General features: G+C 48.3%; 1 protein-coding gene across 1 annotated transcript in view; it reads left to right on the top strand.

Moving 5' to 3' along the window:
* esr1 (estrogen receptor 1) overlaps positions 1–26246 on the top strand; it is a 576183-nt gene that overhangs the window by 345422 nt on the left and 204515 nt on the right. Inside the window, exon 4 of the mRNA XM_085977844.1 lies at positions 14722–15048. Within this exon, the coding sequence (XP_085833970.1) occupies positions 14722–15048 (327 nt within the window). The remainder of the gene's footprint in view (positions 1–14721; positions 15049–26246) is intronic.

The raw sequence follows: 26246 nt of genomic DNA, 5'->3' as shown, positions 1-26246 counted from the left end.
ACGAAAATTGGTGGGGTGGTAAATTGCGAGGAGGAAAGCCTCAGGCTACAGGACGATATAAACGGGTTGGTCAGATGGGCGGAAAAGTGGCAAATGGAATTTAACCCTGAAAAGTGTGAGGTGATGCATTTTGGACGGACAAATAAGGTAAGGGAATACACAATGAGTGGTAGGACCCTAGGAAGTACAGAGGGTCAGAGGGACCTTGGTGTACATGTACATAGATCCCTGAAGGCAGCGGAACAGGTAGATAAGGTGGTTAAAAAGGCATATGGGATACTTGCCTTCATTAGCCGAGGCATGGAATATAAGAGCAGGGAGGTTATGATGGAGCTGTACAAAACGCTGGTGAGGCCACAGCTGGAGTACTGTGTGCAGTTCTGGTCGCCTCACTATAGGAAGGATGTGATTGCTTTGGAGAGGGTGCAGAGAAGATTCACCAGGATGTTACCTGGGATGGAGCGCCTCAGCTATGAAGAGAGGCTGGACAGGCTGGGGTTGTTTTCCTTGGAGCAAAGAAGGCTGAGGGGGGACCTGATTGAGGTGTACAAAATGATGAGGGGCATAGATAGGGTAGATAAAGAGGAACTTTCCCCCTTAGTAGGGGGGTCAATAACAAGGGGGCATAGATTCAGGGTAAGGGGCAGGAGATTTAGAGGGGATTTGAGGAAGAACTTTTTCACCCAGAGGGTGGTTGGAATGTGGAACTCAATGCCTGAAAGGGTGGTAGAGGCAGGAACCCTCACAACATTCAAGAAGCATTTGGATGAGCACTTGAAATGCCATTGCATACAAGGCTATGGACCAAATGCTGGAAAATGGGATTAGACTGGACAGGGATTGATGGACGGCGCAGACACGATGGGCCGAAGGGCCTCTTTTCTGTGCTGTAAAACTCTATGACTCTATGACATTGATTAGATCCACTAACTGACTACCAGACGAAGTAATTAACAGAATTGTGTTTCTCATAAACTAAAAGAAAGACTTACATTTCTATAGTGCCTTTCACAATCTAAGGACATCGCAAATCGCTTTACAGCCAATGAAGTGTAGTAGTGTTGTAATGTAGGAAACACGGCAGCCAATTTGTGCACAGCAAGATCCCACAAACAGCAATGCGCTAAATGACCAGATAAACTGTTTTTAGTGAAGTTGGTTGAGGGATAAATGTTGGCCAAGACATCAGAAGGAACTTCCCTGCTCTACTTCAAATAGTGCTGTGGGATCGTTTATAGCCACCTGACGGGCCTCAGTTTAATGTCTCCTCCGTAAGACAGCACCTCTGACAGTGCAGCACTCCCTCACCATTGCACTGTGAGTGCTAGCCTGGATTATGCGCTCAAGTTTCTGGAGTGGGGCTTGAACCCATGACCTTCTGACACAGTGTCAAGAGTGCTACCCATTGAGCCAAGATTAGTTTAAGAAAATGCAGTTCTCCAGCGCCTCCTAGAGGAATGTGCATCTGTAGTGTTAGAATGTTAAAACATGCCACTAATGAAAATTCCACTTCACCTCTTGATAAAGTTTCAAGGACTATGGAGCAAAAGTGGGTAAATGGAGTTGAGGTACAGATCAGCCATGATCTAATTGGCTGGCAGAATAGGCTCGAGGGGCTGAATAGCCTGCTCCTGTTCCTATCTTCCTAGAATGGCCCCCATTCATTGGACATAACAGAAGTCCTAGGAAAACAGGCAGTATGTTGGCCATTATTGCAAGGGGGTTGGAGTATAAGAGTAAGGAAGTCTTGCTACAATTGTACAGAGCCTTGGTGAGACCACACCTGGAGTACTGTGCACAGTTTGGACTACTTATCTAAGGAAGGATATACTTGCCTTGGAGGCGGTGCAATGAAGGTTCACTAGTTTGATTCCTGGGATGAGAGGGCTGTCCTATGAGGAGAGATTGAGTAGATTGGGCCTATATTCTCTGGAGTTTAGAAGAATGAGAGGTGATTTCATTGAAACATATAAAATTCTGAAGGGGATTGACAGGGTAGATGCTGAGAGGTTGTTTCCCCTGGCTGGAGTGTCTAGAACTAGGGGGCATAGTCTCAGGATAAGGGGTAGGCCATTTAAGACCGAGATGAGAAGGAATTTCTTCACTCAGAGGGTTGTGAATCTTTGGAATTCTCTGACCCAGAAGGCTGTGAATGCTGAGTCTTTAAGTATATTCAAGGCAGAGGAGATAGATAGATTTTTGTATAGAGGAATCGAGGGATATGGAGATCGGGCGGGAAAGCGGAGTTGAGGTCGATGATCAGCCATGATCTTATTGAATGGCGGAGCAGGTTCAAGGGGCTGTATGGCCTACTCCTGCTCTTATTTCTTATGTTCATATAGATTCCATGGCGCTACATGAACCGGGGAGGTAATAGTTTAGATATCACAGCTCAACAAGCCGATCCTTGACACAGAGAGCTGAGGAAGGGGCAGAGTTTAAACTTTTGTCTCTCTTGGGTGAAGTATTTTGCAATATGTTTGAATTTGAGACAGTCGCAGAAGGAAGGAACTCCCTCTTTCTAAGTGAACATCAGTCAGTGCAGCGGTACTGACTACTAAATTGCAGGTAGGCCCTTATCAAGGGCAAAGTTTTATTATTTTTGATAAGACGAACGATAAGAATTACTTCAATCTCACTGTGATAACGATAGTCTGTTCAGTCATGAATTTCGTGTGAAATAAACCAGTTGGTTGGTTTACAGTTGTTCTCATCTCTTAGAGTGCTCATTAGTCCGCCTTCTGGAACATAGGAGAAATGCATGTGGAGCAATGCCTAGTATATAAAAGGGGTCTTATGGCTATGGTCCCTGGATTACGCTAACATTTTAAATTTTATTTGTTTTTTATAGGATGTGGGCATCGCTGGCAAAGCCAGCATTTATTGCCCATCCCTCATTGCCCTTGAGAAGGTGGTGGTGAGCCGCTTTCTTGAACCGCTGCAGTCCATGCGGTGAAGGTACTCCCACAGTGCTGTTAGGGAGGGAGCTCCAGGATTTTAACCCAGCGTCGATGAAGGATTGGCGATATACTTCCAAGTCAGGACGGTGTGTGACTTGGAGGGGAATTTGGAGGTGGTGGTGTTCCTATGCGCCTGCTGCCCTTGTCCTTCTAGGTGGAAGAGGTCGCGGGTTTGGGAGGTGCTGCCGAAGAAGCCTTGGCGAGTTGCTGCATCTTGTAGATGGTACAAACTACAGCCACGGTATGCCGGTGGTGGAGGGAGTGAATGTTTAAGGTGGTGGATGGGGTGCCAATCAATCGGGTTGCTTTGTCCTGGATGGTGTCGAGGTTCTTGAGTGTTGTTGGAGCTGCACTTATCCAGGCGTGGAGAGTATTCCATCACACTCCTTACTTGTGCCTTGTAGATAGTGACAAGGCTTTGGGGAGTCAGGAGGTGAGACACTCGCCACAGAATACCTAGCCTCTGATTTGCTCTTGTTGCCACAGTATTTATGTGGCTGGTCCAGTTAAGTTTCTGGTCAATGGTAACTCCCAGGATGTTGATGGTGGGGGATTTGCCGATGGTAATGCCATTGAATGTCAAGGGGCGGTGGTTAGGCTCTCGCTTGTTGGAGATAGTCATTGCCTGGCACTTCTGTGACGCGACTATTACCTGCCACTTAAAAGCCCAAGCCTGAATGTCGTCCAGGTCTTGTTGCATGCGGGCATGGACTGCTTCATTATCTGAGGAGTTGCGAATGGCACTGAACACTGTGCAGTCATCAGCGAACATCCCCATTTCTTACCTTATGTTGGAGGGAAGGTCATTGATGAAGCAGCTGAAGATGGTTGGGCTGAGGACACTGCCCTGAGGAATTCTGGCAGCGATGTCCTGGGGCTGTGATGATTGACCTTCAATCACCACAACTATCTTCCTTTGTGCTAGGTATGACTCCAGCCAGTGGAGCGTTTCCCCCCTGATTCCCATTGACTTCAGTTTTACTGGAGCTCCTTCATGCCACACGCGGTCAAATGCTGTCTTGATGTCAAGGGCAATCACTCTCACCTCACCTCTGGAATTCAGCTCCTTTGTCCATGTTTGGACCAAGGCAGTAATGAGGTCGGGGGCCGAGTGGTCTTGGCAGAACCCAAACTGGGCATCAGTGAGCTGGTTATTGGTGAGTAAGCACCGCTTGATAGCACTGTCGATGACACCTTCCATCACTTTGATGATGATTGAGAGTAGACTGATTGGGCGGTAATTGGCCGAATTGGATTGGTCCTGCTTTTTGTGAACAGGACATAGCTGGGCAGTTTTCCACATTGTCGGATAGATGCCAGTGTTGTAGCTGTACTGGAACAGCTTGGCTAGAGGCACAGCTAGTTATGGAGCACAAGTCTTTAGCACGAGAGCCGGGATGTTGTCAGGGCCATAGCCTTTGCTGTATCCAGTGTGCTCAGCCATTTCTTGATATCATGTGGAGTGAATCGAATTGGCTAAAGACTGGCTTCTGTGATGGTGGGACCTCAGGAGGAGGCCGATATGGATCATCCAGTTGGCACTTCTGGCTGAAGATGGTTGCAAACGATTCAGCCTTGTCTTTTGCACTCACGTGCTGGGCTCCACCATCATTGAGGATGGGGTTATTCATGGAGCCTCCTCCTCCCGTTAATTGTTTAATGGTCCACCACCATTCACGACTGGATGTGGCAGGACTGCTGCCTGATATAGGGCAGTCAAGACATACTCCTGATCATAGGGGACATGGAGCCCATTTCTGAGAGTGACCAGTGATGTTGAATCGAACAGAATTTATAGCACAGACCCAGTAATTTGGGATTCCTGCATTTGCTATGGTCTGGGATAGCGTTCTATGTACCATGAATAGTAACACACTCCTGGGATCCCTTGAAAATAGTGACTCCCCCTGCACATAATGACACACTCCCAGAGATTCCCTGGAAATACAGACTCAATCCCAGGGACCCCCTTAGAGTTGCCAAATCTCCCAGATTGCTCAGGAGTCTCCCGGAATGGGGCATGAATCTCCTGGATGCTGTCGCTAGCAGTCTGGGGGATATTTGCCACACAGCTTCCCCCACCCCCCACTCCGTGACATCCCTGCAGGGAAACCTCCATCTCGGTGACGTCACTCCTCCCCCACCTCACCCCACCCACGGGGTTTGGATGGAAGAGAGTGAACAGGGACTAGGGGGCAAGGGATTGGGGCTCAGGTGGATGTGGGTCACTGGGGATTGGGGGAGTCAGAGGATTAGGGCGGGGGGCGGGGGAGAGAGTGACAGCAGACTGGGGGTTGAAGGAGAGGGAGACAGGGGACTTGGGGTTGGAGGATGGATGCTCAAGGAGAGAAGGAGATGAGTGAATTGGAGTCAGGGGAGAGAGAGAGCATGGGGAATGAGGATCAGAGGGATTGGTGTTCGGGTGGGGGGAGAAAGAGAGACGGGGGGTGGGGGTGGGGATGAGGTGGGCTTGGGGTCCAGCATTTCCTGCAGAGCCGGGAGTAGCAGCAAATTGGTGAGTGGGAGCAGCACTGAGAGAGGAGTAGCCAGTAAAGAAGTGAATGAAACCTGGGGACCTTATTGTTTCCATTGGTGGGAGAATGGGGAACGAGGGAATGGAGACCGAGGATTCTCACTGGAAGAACCAATGGGGAAGGGAGAAGGGAGGTTCTTCATCTGAGGGCTATTAGATCATGGGATGCTTCACCATGTGGCTATTGAGGTAGAGGCTAGAACATCATTTAAAGGGAATGGGATAAACATCTGAAATGGAGAAATATAAAAGGATCTGGGAGGGCTGGGGTTACAGGAGAGAGTGCCAGCACCAAGGGTTGAATGGCCTCCTCCTGTGCTGTAATTTCTATCATTCTATGAAAACGCTCCTTTATTGAGTCTTAGCCCAGTGAGTGCTTTAGAAATTTGTTTGTTCTTTAAGATGGCTCTTTGCAGTTTGTAGTTTCTCCGTTTTTAATTTACTTTTAGGTTTCTTCAAATTTTTACTCACCTTAAATCTTTAATCAAAATAGCCCCAAACATTGCAGGAGTTGCTCAGAGGCCTTTGTGGATGGGCACAATAGATGCCCCCAGTGCCCTGCTGCTAAATGCAACGTGGCAGAGTGCGAAGATTGTCTGTCACATTCCACCTGCAGTCACTCACACCAATCCACACTTCAAACTGGGTTTGCTGAAACTGTTAGAGAGCTCGTGGGGTAGAAATTGGTTCTCGATTGAAATTAAATTGGATTGCTGGCACTGATGCTCTGAGGATAAGCAATCACAATTCACAATTCAAATCGCTTTATTGGCATGATAAGTTACATCTTATGTTGCCAAAGCATCAAAATACATTTATGGTTTAGCACATAAACGCAGTTCTATTCATACAGTGTATAGACAGGTATATCCCTGAGTGTATAAATATACATTTGCATTGTACATTCACATAATCATTAGGAACTGGATTGAAATTTACCAAAGTCATTTTAATTAACGGAGAGAGACAGGCAGAGAGAGAGACAGAGAGAGAGAGAGAGACAGACTGAGAGCGAGAGAGAGAGAAAGAAAGAGAGAGTGACAGAGAGACAGGGACAGTGAGACAGGGGACTTACAATCCTTATCATTGGGCTAATTTAAAACCAGCTCCTTGGTGTCAAACCAACTACATCACCTGAAATGTGGTGCCCGACTATAGAAAGAGCTTGCATTTATATAGCACCTTTTACATCCTCAGGACATCTTAAAGCACTTTACAGCCAATGAAGTACTTTTGAAGTGTAGTCACTGTTGTAATGTAGGAAACACGGCAGCCAATTTGTACACGGCAAGATCCCACAAACAGCAATGAGATAAATGACCAGATAATCTATTTTTGGTGGTTTTGGTGAGGTGCGTTTCTCACTTTTAAAACCAGGGGTTAATTTCTCCATTTAAAAAAATATTTACTAGCAACTCATAAAAATTCTAATTACTGTACTTCCAATTTCCATTGGCAGAGTGTGTGCTATGGGATTTCGCTATCTCTAAGTGGCTGAAATCTGGCCAATCAGGGACTCAGCTGCAATAATCTTCACTTTGAGCCTCTCAGGTGGTTCAATAAACACTAAGCTATTCAAGGAACAGCCAATCCAGAGAGCAGGAAACTGTAGAAACTTTAGGCAATTTCTTAAAAGGTAACTGACTCTAGCAGGCAATTCTGTATTTTGAAAGACTATTTTTTAGATTTCTGGAATTTAAAAAAAATAGTTTATGTGATGTGTGCATCGCTGGCAAGGCCAGCATTTATTGCCCATCCCTAATTGCCCTAATTGGAAGCAAAGCACTTGCTTCTGCGGCCTAGAACTTCCGGGTTAGCAACCCCAGGGGTGAGGCGGGGGCGGGACATCTGCTTGCCTGCCCGAGCAATGACCTCGTCTCAGAAAAAAACAGAAAATGGTGGAAACACTCAGCAGGTCGGGCATCTGTGGAGAGAGAGAAGCAGCATTAACATTCCAGGTCGATGACCTTTCATTGGAACCGGAGAACATTAGAAGTGAACAGGCAGGTTCAGGGTCGGGTTGCCAACTCTGGTGGGACATATTCCTGGAGGTGTCATCACATGACCTCCTGCCTCCAACCGCCCCGCCCCCACACTTCTGCCATTGGTTGCTCAATACCTTCCCACGCCAATTGGAAAGTGAATAGACTCCTCGTTACTCTATTGGATGACTCTGGACTATCAGTCAAACGGCCTTTTTCCCATGTCCAAAATTTATATAACTAATAAACAGAAAAGCTCAAAGAACTTTCTTTAAAAAAAACACAATTTTTTAATCCCCCCCCCTATGATTTTTCTCCCGGGTGTTGCTCACAACAATGTCCTGGAGATTACTCTTTAATTCCCGTAGGCTCCAGGGCAGTCCTGGAGTGTTGGCAACCCCTAGTTCAGAGGGAGATAGATTAGAACGAGTGAGGGGAGTAGAGAAACTGAGATAGCTGATGTCACGCCCGTAGTTCTCAAATGAAAAGTTCAAGAGAGGGTAAGAGGCCAAGGGGTGGGGGGGGCGGTCCAGGTGGAATGAGAACTCTGAAAACAGGAGAAGCCTCCTGGCCAATGACCTTATCCCAAATCGTGGCGATGGGGGGGGGGGTGCAATAACATACGGATGTGGGTACCTGCACCATTTATGGTGCTGTTTGGGCGTCTCCCGCAAGAGGGCACCTCATCACTCCATCGGGGGCGGAGTGGACTGTGTGGACCAGACCAGCCTAAGATTCCGCAGAGACAGGTTTTTGTCCTGCAGTGGTCCTGAGCTGTTCTTTCACTCTCCGAATGGTAGTCTATCTCTCTTGAATATGGCATTGTGGGTCCTACTTATGACCATTGTATGGCAAGTTGAGGGGTGATCTAAGCGAGCTGTTAAAATGATTAAGGGATTCGATAGGGCAAATACAGAGAATCTATCTCCCCTGGTGGGAGAATTCAGAACAAGAGGGCATAACCTTAAAATTAGAGCTAGGCCATTCAGGAGGGAAATCTAGAAGCACTTTTTCCACACAAAGGGTAGCGGAAATCTGAAACTCCGATGCTGAGGGTCAATTGGAGCTTTCAAGACTGAGATGGGTAGATTTTTGTTGGGTAAGGGTATCAAGGGATATGGAACAAAGGCGGGTAAATGGAGTTGATGTACAGATCAGCCATGATCTAATTGAATGGCGGAACAGGCTCGAGGGGCTGAATGGCCTCCTCCCAATGTTCTCCCTAATTTGTTTTTTGGGTGCGCAGTCCCTTTAATGGGCTGCGCAGCCCATTCAAATCTCGCACGTGTGCATTAGAAATCTGGTGAACGGCCTGCGCTTCGTGGGAACGTTGCCTCCCCCTGTTTCTATGCCCCCCCCCCCCGTCAGAATTCCATATCCTAGCCAAAAATGGGTGGGAACTTGGTGGAATCCATTCCTCCCTTTCCTTTACAAATAACACCAAAACTGTGCTCAAAAAAGGGTGAGAATTTCTAGTCTAATTGCGTTTTGAAATGAGATACAAAGATTGAACTACAACTCAGATATAACAAATTGTTACGTCACCTGTTTATGTGTATCGCATTAATGAATCTCTTAGTTCTGGCGTAAATCATTTCTTGGTAAATTCTGGTCTTTTTTTGTACTTGTAATGATTTATTTAAACCGTGAAATTTTTCATTTTGCCGTGCGGGAGAGGGAAACGCTCAGTTGAACAACACATTGGCAGATTTTGTTCATCAGTTTTAATTCGGCCAAGCGCAGTTTGCTGCTCAGCAGGTTAAAGTACTGCTTAGTGCAGCATCAGAGGGAGTTGACAGGGAGGGTGGTTAAGGTTTAGTGGCTGGAAAATCAGGAGCAGCGGGAATCAGGAGCCCCGATCTTCGCGCCCAATCTTCCGATCTGTGTCTCCTCACAATCTAGGCTGACACTCCTGTGCTGAGGGAGCGCTGCACTGTCGGAGGGGCCGTATTCCAGATGTGACGTTAAACCGAGGCCCTATCTGCCGTCTCAGGTGGACATGAAAGATCCCATGGCGCTATTCGAAGAAGAGCAGGGGAGCTCTACTGGTTGACCTGGCCAATATTTATCCCTCAACCAATACCTAAAAGCAGATTATCTGGTCATTATCACATTGCTGTTTGTGGGAGCTTGCTGTGCATGAATCGGCTGCTGTGTTTCCTACATTACAACAGAGACTACACAGTGGCTGTAAAGTGCTTTGCGATGTTCTGAGGTCATGAAAGGTGCTATATAAATGCAAGTCTTCCTTTCTTTCCTTCTGCCTTCCTTGTTTTTTTGCCTTCCCAGTGAGTTCAAATGTGTATGTTTGTCTTATTTTAACAATTAGTTTTGGCAAAGTAGTCAGATATGTGCCCAATCCTGTGACTAATGTAGACCTCCTGTGGCCCATTATTCCCTAATTAGCATTGCCAGTTTTTCTTTCAAACCAGTTTCTGAAATCGCACAAGAGGAACTAACTTTGTTTCATCAACTGAAATCCTCATGGCTTAAAAGGTTTGGATGTTGGAGTCGACAGAAATCAACAGGCTGAGACTTTTCTTTAAGCAAAAACAAAACGTGTCTTACTTTAATCAATCTCCACGAGGTCTGAAGGCTCAGCCCCGTGCAGGGGCTATGACATCATCACGCAACCGACATCATGACGTCATCACGTTCCCGACGCTCTTAAAGGGGCCCTGCACCAATAACCCAACCCAGCATGTACATATCACAACATTGCTATACAAAGTGAATTGTGTTTAGGTACATATAACAGCATTGGCTATACATTGGCCCAGAAATTAGGTTCGGGGGCTTGCCGCGCGTGCAAGCCCCCGATGTGCACTCACCCGGCGCGCCGGCATCTGAAGCCTGGGCCTGCTTGGAATTCCTGTCACTGGCCCGGTTCAGATGTCAGCGCGCTGTGCTTACCTGATCCAGCAGCGTAGTTAGTTCGATGTGCCGGCTGGGATCAGGTGAGCACTGTGCAGCCAATCAGGGGAGGGGAATCTTCATTCATGAGTTTGATAGTAAGAACTGTCAAACTCATGAAAAGTACGGGCGGCCAAAAGACTAGTTTAACTTTAAATAAAATTTTAAAAAACATCCTAATAATTAAATAAACTATAAATAACTTTAAAAAACTATTTTAAACAATTAATCAAATTTTTGAAAAAAATAATTTTTTAAGAAATCGGGTCTAAAAATAAACTTACCTTACTGTAAAGTCCTTAAAAACAATAAAGTTGTGGAAAAAATGTTATAATTTTAAATAATAGACCACTTACCTTAAAGAATCAAGTCACTTACCTTAAAGAATCAAGTCCTTACGCCTCCTTTTTATATGTCTAAAAAGTTCAGGCCCTTACACACGGGCAAACCTGTCAAAAAGAAGGAAGTTCAACGCGCGCGCGCAGAGCCCTGCGCGCACGCGTTGGACCTCTGAACCCCTTGGAGGAAATGCCGGTTTCCCGCGCATGCGCTGTGCATGCTGAAATCCGGCACTTCCGACGGGCCCACGCGTGAGTACCCCGTCCGTACTCACGCGTTGGGACCAGAATTACTGACCCATTGTGTTATTGTCCCTATGTGGTCTCCGCCACATACGTCCCCCCAGAATTCACTAGTACTGGCAATGTCAGTCAGTGGGGGGGCCGGATCACACGGTTGGAACGGCTCCTCAATTCCAGGGTGGGGACCGGGGGGTTCGTCGGAGGGACCTCGGGCGCTCGGTGGTGGATTGAGGGTGTGGAAACCGGAGGTCGGCCCCGTCTCGGGGGCTGTGCCAACTCAACGGGTCGGTCCAGATCCAGGTGGGCCGGCTTGAGACGGTCCACGTAAATGCAGTCCGGCTTACCGCCGACATCCACGACGAAGGTCTTGTCCCCGGTTTCCAGGACGCGGAATGGTCCATTGTAGGGTGGCTGAAGAGGTCCCCGGTGGGCATGGTGTCGGACGAAAATGTACTCCGCCGCACGAAGGTCGAGCGGAACGTGGGACTGCGGGAGGCCGTGCTGCGATGTGGGCACCGGAGCGAAAACCTTGGTGTTGTCCAGAAGGTCGGACCGCTGACGGGCTGCGGACCAAGGTTCCGTTGCGTTGGGGATGAAATCCCCGGGAACCCGCAGCGGATGTCCGTAGACGAGCTCGGCGGACGAAGATTGGAGGTCCTCCTTGGGAGCGGTCCTGAGTCCCAGCATGACCCACGGGAGTCTGTCGATCCAGCTGTCGTCCCGGAGGCTGGCCCGGAGCGCGGCCTTCATGGAGCGATGAAACTGTTCACACAGCCCGTTAGCCTGAGGGTGGTAAGCTGTGGTGTGGTAGAGTTTCAACCCGAGGCCTCAGGCGACAGCGTTCCAGAGCTCTGACGTGAACTGGGGTCCCCGGTCGGAGGAAATGTCAGATGGGGCGCTGAACCGGCCGACCCAAGTGCTGATGAACGCCCGAGCCACATCGGCAGCCATCGTTGAAGACAGCGGGACGGCTTCCAGCCATCGGGTGGTTCTGTCGACCATTGTGAGGAGGTGGGTGAACCCACGGGAGGGCGGCAGGGGCCCCACCAGGTCCACGTTAACGTGGTCGAACCGCCTCTCGGGCACCACGAAAGGCGCCAACGGGGCCTTAGTATGGCGATGTATTTTCGAGCGTTGGCATATCACACAGGTGCTGGCCCCGTCGCGAACGTCTTTCCTGAGCCCGTGCCAGACGAACATGGCCGCCACCAGCTTCTGTGACGGCTTCCTGCCCGGGTGGGAAAGATTATGGACGGCGTCGAATACTTGCCGTCTCCACCCTTTGGACACGAGGGGACGTGGCTGCCCAACGGAGACGTCGCACAGGAGTGTGGTGCCGGCAGCGTCGAACGCGACGTCCGCTAGTTGAAGGCCCGTGACCGCCGTCCTGTAGGCCTGGACGTCCGGGTCGGAGGCCTGGTCAGCCGCCGTGCGGGTGTAGTCGATGCCGAGGTGCACGTCGCTGGTGACGGCTCGGGAGAGACAGTCAGCGACGGGGTTGTCTTTCCCAGCCACATGCTGGATGTCCGTTGTAAACTGCGAGATGAAGGCCAACTGGCGTTGCTGATGGGCCGACCACGGCTCGGAGGCATTGGCCATGGCGAAGGTCAACGGCTTGTGGTGCACGAACGCCGTGAACGGGCGGGCCTCCAGCAGGAAACGGAAGTGTCAGACGGTGAGGTAGAGGCCAAGAAGCTCGCGATCAAAGGTACTGTACTTCCGCTCATTGGGGCGAAGCTGCTGGCTGAAGAAGGCTAGCGGCTGCCAGGCGCCGTTGACCCACTGTTCGTGGACGGCGCCGACCGCATAGTCCGAGGCGTCGGTGGTGAGAGCGATCGGCGCATCGGGCAACGGATGCGCCAGCATGGTCGCGTTAGCCAGGGCCCTTTTCGTGTCCGTGAAAGAACTGGCCATCTCATCAGACCAGTCGACGGCGAGTTTGTCGGGCTTGCCTTTGAGGGCCTCGTAAAGGGGCTGCATAAGCTGGGCTGCTCGGGGGTCGTCGCGTCGTTGAGGCGCCGGTAGTCTCTGCACGGGCGCCACCCGTCGCCTGGTTTTGGGGCGATGTGGAGGGGTGAAGCCCACGGACTGTTCGACCAGCGGATGATGCCGAGGTGCTCCATGGTGTCAAACTCGGCTTTGGCGATGGCGAGCTTCCCCGGGTCGAGGCGCCGAGCGCGGGTGTAGACGGGCGGACCGGTGGTCGAAATGTGATGTTCTACCCCGTGTTTGGTGGCGGCGGATGAGAACGTGGGTTTCGTAAGGTCCGGGAACTGGGCGAGGAGGCGGGAAAACGTGTCGGAGGCCAAGAGTGCACTGGACAGCTGCGTCGTGCTGGACCCGCTGAGGGAACATGGGAGCGAGCTGAAGGTTACCGCGTTGATTGGACGTCGGTTCTTGACATCCACCAAAAGGCCATTGGCACAGAGGAAGTCAGCGCCGAGAAGGGGGGTGGACACTTTTGCTGTGCAAAGTCCCAGGTGAACCGTTGCCCGCCGAAAAAAAAGCGCCACGTTCCGTTTCCCGAAGGTGCAGATGGAACTGCCATTGGCGGCTTCGAGGACGGGCCGTGGTTCCCCCCTTGAATGTCTATGGTTGACGCGGGCAGGACGCTCACCTGGGCACCCGTGTCGCAAAGGAAACGACGTCCGGAGTCAGTGTCTGTAATAAACAACAAACTGCCTGAACGGCCGACAGCCATGGCAGCTGATGAGTGGTCTTTAGTTTGCTTCGACGCGGGGAAACTGCACGGGGGCCGGCACTTCCTGGCTTTGGGGCCAAACTGCGCATGGTAGAAGCAGAGGCTTGAGGGTTGCTGCCTTGGGCTGTATCAGTGGGGGCAGGGCTCCGCGTGGCCACGCAGTACTGTTGCCCGGCGGAGAAAAATTTGTCGGCCTCCTTGGCCAGGTCGTGGTAATCGGTAGTGGAAGAGTTGGCTAACGCCAACCATACCTGACCTGGCAGCTGTTGGAGGAACAGTTCCTTGAAGAGGAAGCACGGCGTGTGTGTGCTCAGGAGGGCCAGCATGTGGTCCATCAGCTCCGAGGGCTTGGAGTCGCCCAGCCCGGGTAGAGAGAAAAGCCGGCGTGCGCATTCGGCTTCGGTGAGTCCGAAAGTTCGTAAGAGGTGCGCCTTCAGCGTTTCGTATTTGTTGAGCTCCGGGGGGTTCTCGAGCAGACTCACGACTCTGGCCGCGGTGGAGCTGCCGAGAGCAGAGATGACATAGTAGTACCTCGTGTCGTCCGCGGTGATGTCCCGGAGTGCAAATTGAGCCTCGGCCTGGGCGAACCAAGCGGCAGCCTGTTGTTCCCAAAACTCGGGTAATTTGATGGAAACGGCGTTCGTCGCCATTTCAGATGAGGTCTTTGGAATCGTCCAAAAGAGCAGCGGGGTCACCAATGTTGGAGTCGACAGAAATCAACAGGCTGAGACTTTTCTTTAAGCAGAGACTTTTCTTTAAGCAAAAACAAAACGTGTCTTACTTTAATCAATCTCCACGAGGTCTGAAAGCTCAGCCCCGTGCAGGGGCTATGACGTCATCACGTAACCAACGTCATGACATCATCACGTTCCCGACGCTCTTAAAGGGACCCTGCACCAATAACCCAACCCAGCATGTACATATCACAACATTGCTATATAAAGTGAATTGTGTTTAGGTACATATAACAGCATTGGCTACACATTGTGTTATTGCCCCATGTGGTCTCCGCCACATGGACTTTTATCTTTCTTTTTTTTTTATTTGCCAGGTATCCGCAAGGATCGTAGGGGTGGGCGCCTGCTGAAGCACAAGCGGAGGAAGGACGAGAAGGATCACAGCATCAAAAGTACTGGGGTCACTAGTAGACCAGCCTCCAGTAGTGTGAGCCCAGCGCAGAGAAACGCCAAGCAGAACTCGGTGATGGGCATGACGTCGGACGAGATTCTCAGCACCCTGATGGAGGCCGAGCCTCCCATGGTTTACTCCGAGCACGACCCCAGCAAACCCTTCACCGAGGCATCCATGATGACTTTGCTAACGAACCTGGCTGATAAAGAACTTGTGCATATGATCATTTGGGCTAAGAAGGTTCCAGGTAGGCCCATAGAACTTTGACGGTCTCCAAGACAATGCGTTTTTGTAAATCGCGATAGTTAAGGTACAAGCACATCACATGAGTCTACGCAGATGCAGGGCTGACATTTATTAGCAGTGTCAGAACAAAGTACAGCGTTTGTCAGATTAAATAATAAATTCAAATATAACCTTCATTCAAAGATATGTGACATTGTTCCAAGGTTACTCAGTGTTCCTTTGTGCATTTCCTACAAAGGTTGAGGGAGATGCAGCTTGTGCTAGCTTCCCTGACGGGGCTACCCCTGCCAAAACCTCAGGCCTCGAACTGCTTCGGTCCAGCACAAATCACAGATCATCTCTGATCAGACTTTGATGTTTAAATGTCTTTTTTATTGGCTTGAATACAGTGTCAGCATCTCTCAAACAGAATGAATGTGTTTGGTTTGAAATAGAGTGAATAAAGTGACGGCAGGTTGTTAGGAAGTATGTAGCAAGCTGCGTCTATCGATTCAAAGTATTGAGAAATGAGAGTTGCAAAAACACATCCAGTATAACAAGAGTGTGCCAGTTTGACATCATCACAAAAACTAATGGGCAGGGTGGGAAAAGGTTCCTTACACAGAGGGTAGAATTCTCAGCCACAAACCGTTGTTGAAGCAGAGTCTATGAATTATTTAAAAAGAATTAAAACAGGGAGAGAGGGATTAGACTGGGTGGTTTATGTGGAGGCAAGTGCCAGCACAGACTTGATGGCCTGTTTCTGTGCTGCAGTATTTATGATTGTATGTCAGGTGCTGTTACTCAGGAGCCATAGCCCAAGTTATCCATATGTGTATATATGCGTGTGTCAGATACTGATATACACGACGGGCCGAATGGCCTCCTTCTGTGTTGTGAACTCTCTGATAGATTGCTTTTACAAATGATTTCTGTCACTCTTATGCTGGAATGTCTGATTGATTGCAAGAAGTTTTGACACATATTGGCCTAGAAATTGGGTTGAGGTGCCAAAGTGGCGCCAAATTCGCCTGGGCACTGATTTTTGCGCAGCGTTCGGAGCATTAACGAACGTCAGAAATTCAGTTTCAGCGCCCCTAGAGGGAGACGTGGCGAGGCTCGAGGCGCTCCGCGTCCCTCTTAGGGCGCTGAAACTGAATATCGCAGCGCAACGTGCCGCAGCGCCACACGCTGCGGCACGGCACGCTGCGGTATTGCAGGCCTTCCTCCCATTGTTAAGGGGGAGGGGCCTGCAACAGCGCGATCCCCGATCGCGAGTGCCGGCAAAAGAGCCCGGCACCGAGAAGTGCTGGGCTCTCGGGAAACAGCTGGCAATGCCGCGGGGGGGGGGGTCAGGAGGCCGGGGACGGAGGTGCTGGCAGGCGGCCGCCCCGCACCTCCACCATAACTTGCGCGGGTAGCGAACGGCGCTACAGTGGCGTTCGCTACCAAATATCGCGATCGGGGCGCTAATGGGACGCTGCGCACACCGATGACGTCATCGGTGGCGGCGCAGTGCAACAGGCTAACGCTACCATTAGCGCCCCCGCTGAATATCGCGGAAGGCGCGGCCAGTGGCGCTACAGCCACTGACTGCCCTCTTTAGGCACTAATAGGTGGCGCTACATACCCAATTTCTCCAAAGGATTTGTGGAACAGCATGGATAAGGAAAACTAGTTTGAAATATTAAGGAGCACCTTGATCATGAAAATGACCAAAAAACCTTTGTTCGTTCGCACGGCCAGTAACGCACTGAAATGGCACTTGACTGTGATGGGACCATAACAAAAATTTGGATTTTATTGCCGAACCTCCTCCCCAAATAAAACGCTAGAACAAGTCCTTCTTCATCAATACAGTCACCCATCTGACTTGGTTATTGTGACACTGATGTAAACATGAGATGGTTCAGAAGAGTGGGGGGTAATAGCACTTCAGATAGGAATGCAGCAGAAAGGAACCTCAATCATAGAAACCTAGAAACATAGAAGATAGGAGCAGGAGTAGGCCATTCGGCCCCTCGAGCCTGCTCCGCCATTCAATGCGGTCATGGCTGATCATCCAAATTCAGTACCCTGTCCCTGCTTTCTGCCCATACCCCTTGATCCCTTTAGCCTTAAGAAATATATCCAACTCTTTCTTGAATATACTTAATGAACTGGCCTCTACTGCCTTCTGTGGTAGAGAATTCCACAGGTTCACCACTCTCTGGGTGAAGAAATTCCTCCTCATTTCTGTCCTAAATGGCTTACCCCTTATCCTTAGACTGTGTGCCCTGGTTCTGGACTCCCCGACCATCGGGAACATCCTTCCTGCATCTAGTCTGTCCAGTCCTGTCAGAATTTTATAAGTTTCAATGAGATCCCCTCTCATTCTTCTAAACTCCAGCGAGTATAAGCCCAATCGACCCAATCTCTCCTCATACGTCATTCCTGCCATCCCAGGTATCAGCCTGGTGAATCTTCGCTGAACTCTTTCCATGGCAAGAACATCCTTCCTCAGATAAGGCGACCAAAACTGCACACAACACTTAAGATGTGGTCTCAACAAGGCCCTATACAACTGCAGCAAGACATCCTTGTTCCTGTACTCAAACCCTCTCGCTACGAAGGCCAACATGCCATTTGCCTTCTTAACTGCCTGCTGCACCTGCATGCTTACCTTCAGCGACTGGTGCACAAGGACACCCAGGTCTCATTGCACTTCCCCTTCTCCCAATCTATTGTCATTCAGATAATAATCTGCCTTCCTGTTTTTGCCACCAAAGTGGATAACCTCGCATTTATCTACATTATATTGCATCTGCCATGCTTTTGCCCAATCATCCAACCTGTCCAAATCATCCTGGAGTTTCTCGGCATCCTCCTCACAGCACACACGCCCACCCAGCTTTGTGTCGTCTGCAAATTTGGAGATATTACATCTAGTTCCCTTGTATAGATCATTAATATATATTGTGAATAGCTGGGGCCCAAGGACCGATCCCTGTGGTACCCCACTAGTCACTGCTTGCCACTCGGAAAAAAACCCGTTTACTCCAACTCTTTGCTTTCTGTCTGCCAACCAGTTCTCTATCCAAGTCAATACCTTGCCCCCAATCCCATGTGCCTTAACTTTACACGCTAATCTCTTATGCGGGACCTTATCAAAAGCCTTCTGAAAGTCCAAATACACCACATCCACTGGTTCTCCCTTATCTATTTTACCAGTTACTTCGTCAAAAAATTCCAGTAGATTAGTCAAGCACGATTTACCTTTTGTAAATCCATGTTGACTTTGTCCGATCCTGTCACTGTTTTCCAAGTGCTCTGCTATTACATCTTTTATAATGGACTCTCGCATTTTCCGCACTACCGATATCAGGCTTACCGGTCTGTAATTCCCTGTTTTCTCTCTACCACCTTTTTTGAATAGTGAGGTAACATTAGCTACCCTCCAATCCATGGGTACTGTTCCAGATTTCATCGAATGCTGGAAGATGATCAGCAAAGCATCAACTATTTCTAGGGCCACTTCCTTAAGTACCCTTGGATGTAGATTATCAGGCCCTGGGGATTTATCGGCCTTCAATCCCATCAATTTCCCTAACACCATTTCCCTACAAATACTGATTTCTTTCAGTTCCTCCCTTTCATCAGACCCTATGTTCCCTGACATCTCTGGGAGGTTATTTGTGTCCTCCTTTGTGAAGACAGAACCAAAATATGTATTTAATTGGTTTGCCATTTCTTTGTTCTCCATTATAAATTCCCCTGATTCTGACTGCAAGGGACCTATGCTTGACTTCACCAATCTTTTTCTCTTCACATATCTATAAAAGCTTCGAGTCAGTTTTTATGTTCCCTGAAAGCTTACTCTCATATTCTATTTTCCCTTTCTTAATTAATCCCTTTGTCCTCCTTTGTTGAATCCTAATCTGCTCCCAATCCTCTGGATTACTGCTTTTTCTGGCCAATTTATATGTCCTCTCCTTGGATCTTATGCTATCCCTAATTTCCCTTGTTAGCCACGGTTGAGTCACCTTTTTTGTTTTATTTTTATGCCAAACTAGGATGAACAAATTCTGTAGTTCATCCATGCGGTCTTTGAATGTTTGCCATTGCCTATCCACCGTCAACTCTTTGAGTGACATTCCCCAGTGAATCCTACCCAACTCGCGCCTCAGACCATCGTAGTTTCCTTTATTTAAATTTAGGACCCTAGTCTTTGATTCGACTACTTCATTCTCCATCTTAATGAAGAATTCGATCATATTATGATCGCTCCGACCCAAGGGGCCTCGTACAACAAGATTGCTAATTAATCCTTTCTTGTTACATAATACCCAGTCTAAGATGGTCTGATCTCTGGTTGGTTCCTCGACATATTGGTCCAGGAAACCATCCCTTAAACACTCCAGGAATTCCTCCTCCACAGTATTGTTACTAATTTGGTTAGCCCAATCTATATGTAGATTAAAGTCACCCATGATGACTGCTGTGCCCTTGTTGCACGCTTCTCTAATTTCCCTTTTAATGCCATCCCCAACCTCCGCATTACTGTTTATAGGTCTATATACCACTCCCACTAACGTTTTCTGCCCCTTGGCATTTCTCAGTTCTACCCATACAGATTCCACATCATTAGAGCTAATATCCTTCCTTACAATTGTGTTAATCCCTTCTTTAACCAGCAATGCTGCCCCACCTCCCTTTCCTTTTTGCCTATCTTTCCTGAATATTGAACACCCCTGGATGTTGAGTTCCCAGCCTTGGCCACCCTGGAGCCATGTTTCCGTAATCCCAATCAAATCATATTTGTTTACCTCTATTTGTGCAGTTAATTCATCCACCTTATTACGAATGCTCCTCGCATTAAGACACAAAGCCTTCAGGCTTGTTTTGTTAACGCTCTTACACCTATTAGAATTATTATTTACTGTGGCCATGTTTGATTTAAACCATTGATTTCTCTGACTGCCACTTTTGTTGTTCTCCTTCCTATCTTTTGCTTTTATCCTTGTTTCCCTTTCCTCTGTCTCCCTGCTCAGGTTCCCAACCCCCTGCCATTTTAGTTTAAACCCTCCCCCAGAGCACTAGCAAACACTCCCCCTAGGACATCGGTCCCGGCCCTGCCCAGGTGCAAACCGTCCGGTTTGAACTGGTCCCACCTCCCCCAGAACCGGTTCCAATGTCCCAGGAATTTGAATCCCTCCCCCTTGCACCATTCCTCTAGCCACGTATTCATCTGAAATATCCTTCTATTTCTACTCTGACTAGCATGTGGCACTGGTAGCAATCCTGAGATTACTACCTTTGAGGTCCTATTTTTTTAATTTACCTCCTAACTCCCTATATTCCGCTTTTAGGACCTCATCCCGCTTTTTACCTATATTGTTGGTACCTATATGTACCACGACAACTGGCTGTTCACCCTCCCCTTCCAAGATGTTCTGCAGCCGCTCTGAGACATCCTTGACCCTTGCACCAGGGAGGCAACACACCATCCTGGAGTCTCGTTTGCGGCTGCAGAAACGCCTATCTATTCCCCTTACATTAGAATCCCCTATTACTATAGCTCTCCCCCTCTTTTTCCTCTCTTCCTGTGCAGCAGAGCCACCCCTGGTGCCAGGAAGTTGGCTGCTGCTGCCTTCCTCTGGTAAGCCATCCCCCCCAACAGTACTCAAAGTGGTGTATCTGTTTGAGAGGGGGATGTCCACAGGGGACCCCTGCACTACCTGCCTGTGCCTGGTACTCTGTCTGTTGGTCACCCATTCCCTTTCTGCCTGTCCAACCTTTGCCCACGGTGTGACCAACTGATCAAACGTGCTATTCACGACCTCCTCAGCCTCGCGAATGGTCCAGTATGAATCCAATCGCAGCTCCAGCGCCGCAATGCGGTCTGCCAGTAGCTGCAGCTGGACACACTTCCTGCACACATAGTTGTCAGGGACACAGGAAGTGTCCCTGAGTTCCCACATAGCGCAGGAGGAGCATACAACGGGGCCGGGCTCTCCTGCCATGACTTACCCTTTAATTAATTGCAATTAAATTAAATCAATCCCACCAATTACACTGCCATTAAATAGTATATAAACAGTCACCGCTACACCACAGAGACTTTAGAAACTATAAACCACAGAGTTAAAGTTTATAAAGAGAGAAATACTCACCAACCAATCACTTACCTGCTTTCTGGTGACGTCACACTTCGATTACTTTTTACTTCTTTCCCTCTGAGAATGGAGATTGGTACGCTCTGAGGCCTACCTGGTCTCTGGGGCCTTTTGTACTGCCGCCGCTCCACGATTCCTGCTGAGATTTCGCCCGCTGATGCTCTGAGGCCTACCTGGTCTCTTGGAGCCTTTTGTACTGCCGCTGCTTCGCGATTCCCGCCGAGATTTCGCCCGCTGACGCTCTGAGGCCTACCTGGTCTCCTGGAGCCTTTTGTACTGCCGCCGCTCCGCGATTCCCGCCGAGATTTCGCCCGCTGATGCTCTGAGGCCTACCTGGTCTCTTGGAGCCTTTTGTACTGCCGCTGCGCTGCGATTCCCACTGAGATTTCGCCCGCTGACGCTCGAGGGTAGAGGGTAGACCAAGAGGCCCAGATGCTTTGTTGATAAACGTTGTTTACATGATCGATTGGGACAACACTCGTGGAAACTGAAGCCTAGTGAGTGCGTTTCAGAAGTAATCCATTGCCCATGAAGTGCTTCGGGGCGTCCCGAGGATGTGACAGGTGCTGCATAAATACAAGTTCTCTTCCTTATTTCTCTATTGCACGACAGCGTCCAACACAATAGATTTATTTGTTTCATTTCCCAATTGTAAATTAATAAATAGAATTGTGCATCTTGGCATGACTGGGGATGTCAGACTGGTGCAGTAAGTCAGTAGGTGGTGGGGTGGGGGGATGTGGAGGGGCGGTTCTTCCTGTGAGGCCAGAGGGAAAGGTTGTAAAAAGCTATGCCCGCTATCTGGGGCACACTATACTTGACCTGGGAACGTTTGAGTGCACTGAGTACAAAATACGTCCCTTTCCCCAGCACCACCATCTCCTGTTGCCCTAAATGTCTAACTGCATAGGCTTGGGTGCTTTTGCCCTAGGAAGGCCCTAGTAGTGGGTAAAATTAGTTTGCTTCCATCAAATACAGTGAAATTTACTTCCAAATAGTGACCACACCACCCCCCTTGAAAAAAATATTAACATTTACTTGAGACTCACTAGAATTTTTCAGTTTAACTTCAGTCGCTCCTACCTCTAATTATTTTGGCCTTCACCCTGAAGAACTGAGGCACCTTTTCCTCTGTTGGATCACCGCCTTCCATATTGGCAATTGGCTCCAGTTGCAAATTGAGACTGCAACTGGAGGCGATCTAATTTTTGGCGAACGTTTTAATGTCATCCAGCAGTTTTCTGCAGTCATCTCAAGCTCAGTTGATTTGTGTTACTAATAACTGTGGCAGTGTCTGTCTGTGCAGTGCAATATTTACTAGATGTGGAGAGATGCTTCATGGAACTGGCTCTGTGCCATTTTAAGACTTTTATCACCAGCAAATCTATATCTGCTTCTCTCTGGTTTATCTTTTCCATCCTCCACTTTCCATTGGTTACAGACAATGCAGCCACCACACCTTCATTTGTAGAGCTCTGGGAGCTAATGTTGGATTCACCAAGGCAATTCAATCGTATCATATCATCATATAATTTAGTTGACTGAAAGAAGTTGCATTTATATAACACCTTTCATGACCTCAGGACGTCCCAAAGCGCTTTACAGCCAATTAAGTACTTTTGAAGTGTAGTCACTGTTGTAATGTAGGAAACGTGGCAACCAGTTTTGTGCACAGATTAATCCCACACACAGCAATGTGATAATGACCAGATAACCTGTTTTAGTGATCTTGGCTGAGGGATAAATATTGACAAGTACACCGAGGAGAACTCCCCTGCTCCTCTTCAAATAGTGCCATGGGATCTCTTGCGTCCACCTGAGGGGGCAGACGGGGCCTCGGTTTAACGTCTCATCCGAAGGATGGCACCTCCGACAGTGCAGCATCTAGTGTCATGCTAGATTTCGTGCTCAAGTTTCTGGAGTGGGGCTTGTAACCACAACCTTCTGACTCTGAGGTGAGAGTGCTACCACTGAGCCAAGGCTGACACCTAAATTCATCCCTCAAGAAATTTGCTGTTACGCTGAAAGTGAATTATAGCAAATGTGACTGTATCTCTCCCGCTTCCCACCCCCCTTTCCCAGGAAAATTCCACAAACAGGAATATCTGCTCAGCGTGGGCAGCGCGGGAAGGGAATGTACTGAATTTTCTTCCCCATTTAAGTGTTTTGATGAAGGCGCAAGTCAGGCTGGGATAAAAAAGGGCCTTTAACCCATTGCTCTCATCCTTCTGGAATACCAGATGTACCTTCTCATTGCAGCACCCAACTGTTTTGTAAATAAGTCCAGTCTTCTGGCCTCACCAACCTTCTGACCAACCCCTTCCAGCTTCTGATCACCCTTTGTGTAAAGAAATGCTTCTCTCAACCTTGCTCTTCACAGTGCTGAGCCTGTGCCCTCTTGTTCTTCTCCCCTGAAAACGAAGGCATACAATGTTGCCAAGATTGTGGGAGGCCAGAGGATTGGGAAATATTAAAAAACCAGCAAAGGATGACTAAAAAATGAATAAAGAGAGAGAAGATGAATTATGAGAGTAAACTGGCAAGAAATGTTACAACAGAAAGTAAGAGCTTCTACAGGTATATAAAAAGGAAGAGAGTAGCTAAAGTAAACATTGGTGCCTTAGAGGATGAGAATGGGGAATTAATAATGGGGAACAGGCAAATGGCAGAGACTCTGAACAAATATTTTGTATCTGTCTTCACGGTAGAAGACACTAACAACATCCCAATAATGGATAATCAAGGGGCCACATGGAGGGGGAAACTAAAGACAATCACTATCACTAAGGAAAAAGTACTTGGTAAAATAATGGGACTAAAAGATGACAAGTCCCCTGGACCAGATGGCCTGCATCCCAGGTCTTAAAAGAAGTGGCTGCAGAGATAGTGGATGCATTGGTTGCAATATACCAAAATTCCCTGGACTCTGGTGAGGTCCCAGCGGATTGGAAAACCGCAAAAATAACACCCCTATTTAAGAAAGGAGGGAGACAGAAAGCAGGAAACTATAGACCAGTTAGCTTAACATCTGTTGTTGGGAAAATGCTGAATTCCTTCATTAAGGAAGCAGCAACAGGGCATTTGGAAAAGCATAATGTAGTCAAGCAGAGTCAGCATGGTTTTATGAAAGGGAAATCATGTTTAACAAATTTGCTGGATTTCTTTGAGGATGTAACAAGCAGGGTGGATAAGGGTGAGCCAGTGGATGTGGTGTATTTGGATTTCCAGAAGGCATTCGATAAGGCGCCACATAAAAGATTACTGCATAAGATAAGAGCTCAAGGAATTGGGGGTAATATATTAGCATGGATAGAGAATTGGCTAACTAACAGAAAACAGAGAGTCAGGATAAATGGGTCATTTTCCGGTTGGCAAACGGTAACTAGTGGGGTGCCACAAGGATCGGTGCTGGGGCCTCAACTATTTACAATCTACATTAATGACTTGGATGAAGGGACTGAGTGTAATGTAGCCAAGTTTGCAGATGATACAAAGATGGGTGGGAAAGCAAGTTGTGCAGAGGACTCAAAGAATCTACAAAGGGATATAGACAGGCTAGGTGAGTGGGCAAACATTTGGCAGATGGAGTATAATGTGGGAAAGTGCGAGGTTATCCACTTTGGCAGGAAAAATAAAAAAGCAAATTATTTAAATGGAGAGAGATTACAAAATGCTACAGTTCAGAGGGACCTGGGGGTCCTTGTGCATGAAACACAAAAAGTTACCATGCAGATGCAGCAAGTAATCAAAAAGGCAAATGGAATGTTGGCCTTTATTGCAAGGGGGTCAGAGTATAAAAGCAGGGAAGTCCTGCTACAACTGTACAGGGTATTGGTGAGACCACACCTTGAGTACTGTGTACAGTTTTGGTCTCCTTATTTAAGGAAGGATATACTTGCATTGGAGGCTGTTCAGAGACGATTCACTCGGTTGATTCCTGAGATGAGGGGGTTGACTTATGAAGAAAGGTTGAGCAGGTTGGGCCTATACTCATTGGAATTTAGAAGAATGAGAGGTGATCTTATTGAAACATATAAGAAACTGAGGGGGCTCAACAAGGTAGATGCAGAGAGGATGTATCCCCTCGTGGGGAAATCTAGAACTCGGGGCATCGTTCCAGAAAAAAGGGTCGCCCTTTTAGAACTGAGATGAGAAATTTCTTCCCTCAGAGGGTCGTAAATCTGTGGAATTCTCTGCCCCAGAGAGCCGTGGAAGCTGAGTCATTAAATACATTTAAGGTGGAGATAGACAGATTTTTACAAGATGAGGGAGTGAAGAGTTATGGGGAGCGGGCAGGGAAATGGCTTTGAGCCCAAGATTAGCCATGATCTTATTGAATGGCGGAGCAGGCTTGAGGGGCCAAGTGGCCTAATCCTGCTCCTATTTCTTATGTTCTTTTGTGTCTGGAAGTTTTGCTGTGGGTTTACTATCTCTATTCCTGCTAAATATCTGGCTGCGTTTGCGTGGAACATACTCCTGACTGTGTGGGGCTGGGTGAGTATTTTTAATTCAGCCCTGTTGAAGTTCAATCACCGCGAATCCAGAGCTGAAGGTAGTTTTATTGATCGGTTTGGCTCTGACTTCAGATCATCGGATACCTGAATGAATAAAGCTCAAGACCTGAGCCCTCAACACGAAATCGTAAACCAAATAGTGCGACAGAAAAAGTGTAGAGTGGCCATCTTGAAAGGCCCTGTTCCCAGTCACAGAATCAGCTCGTCACAGTTACAGCCCTTTCTCCGACTTGTGCTTGCCTCTAGTGAGCTGGGGGTGGAGTTTTTCAAAATGGCTCCTGGACTCTGCTTTCTCTAATATTGTTACACTGCAGTTTGGATATGCTCCTCAACATAAGAACCCTCAGGCCACTTACGGAAGTGACCCACAGCACTGTCCCCAAGAGAATATCTAAGGCAAGATCCCAAACTTGTAACACCCATTGTTCCATTGGTCCCTATCCCGTGGCTTCCTATTGTGAACTGCTCTATCACACGATTGCACTGGTAGCCAGAAGGAGCCATTTGGCCTCTCTGCCAGCACCGGACCCATGCAGCACCAACTTGATTCA

Source organism: Somniosus microcephalus, chromosome 3, assembly GCF_052327205.1.
Source record: "Somniosus microcephalus isolate GS21.2 chromosome 3, FLI_Smic_1.0, whole genome shotgun sequence".
NCBI classification, from domain to species: Eukaryota; Metazoa; Chordata; class Chondrichthyes; order Squaliformes; family Somniosidae; genus Somniosus; species Somniosus microcephalus.
The sequence above is the reverse complement of the archived record's forward strand: the minus strand, read 5'-3'. Positions and strand labels throughout refer to the sequence as shown.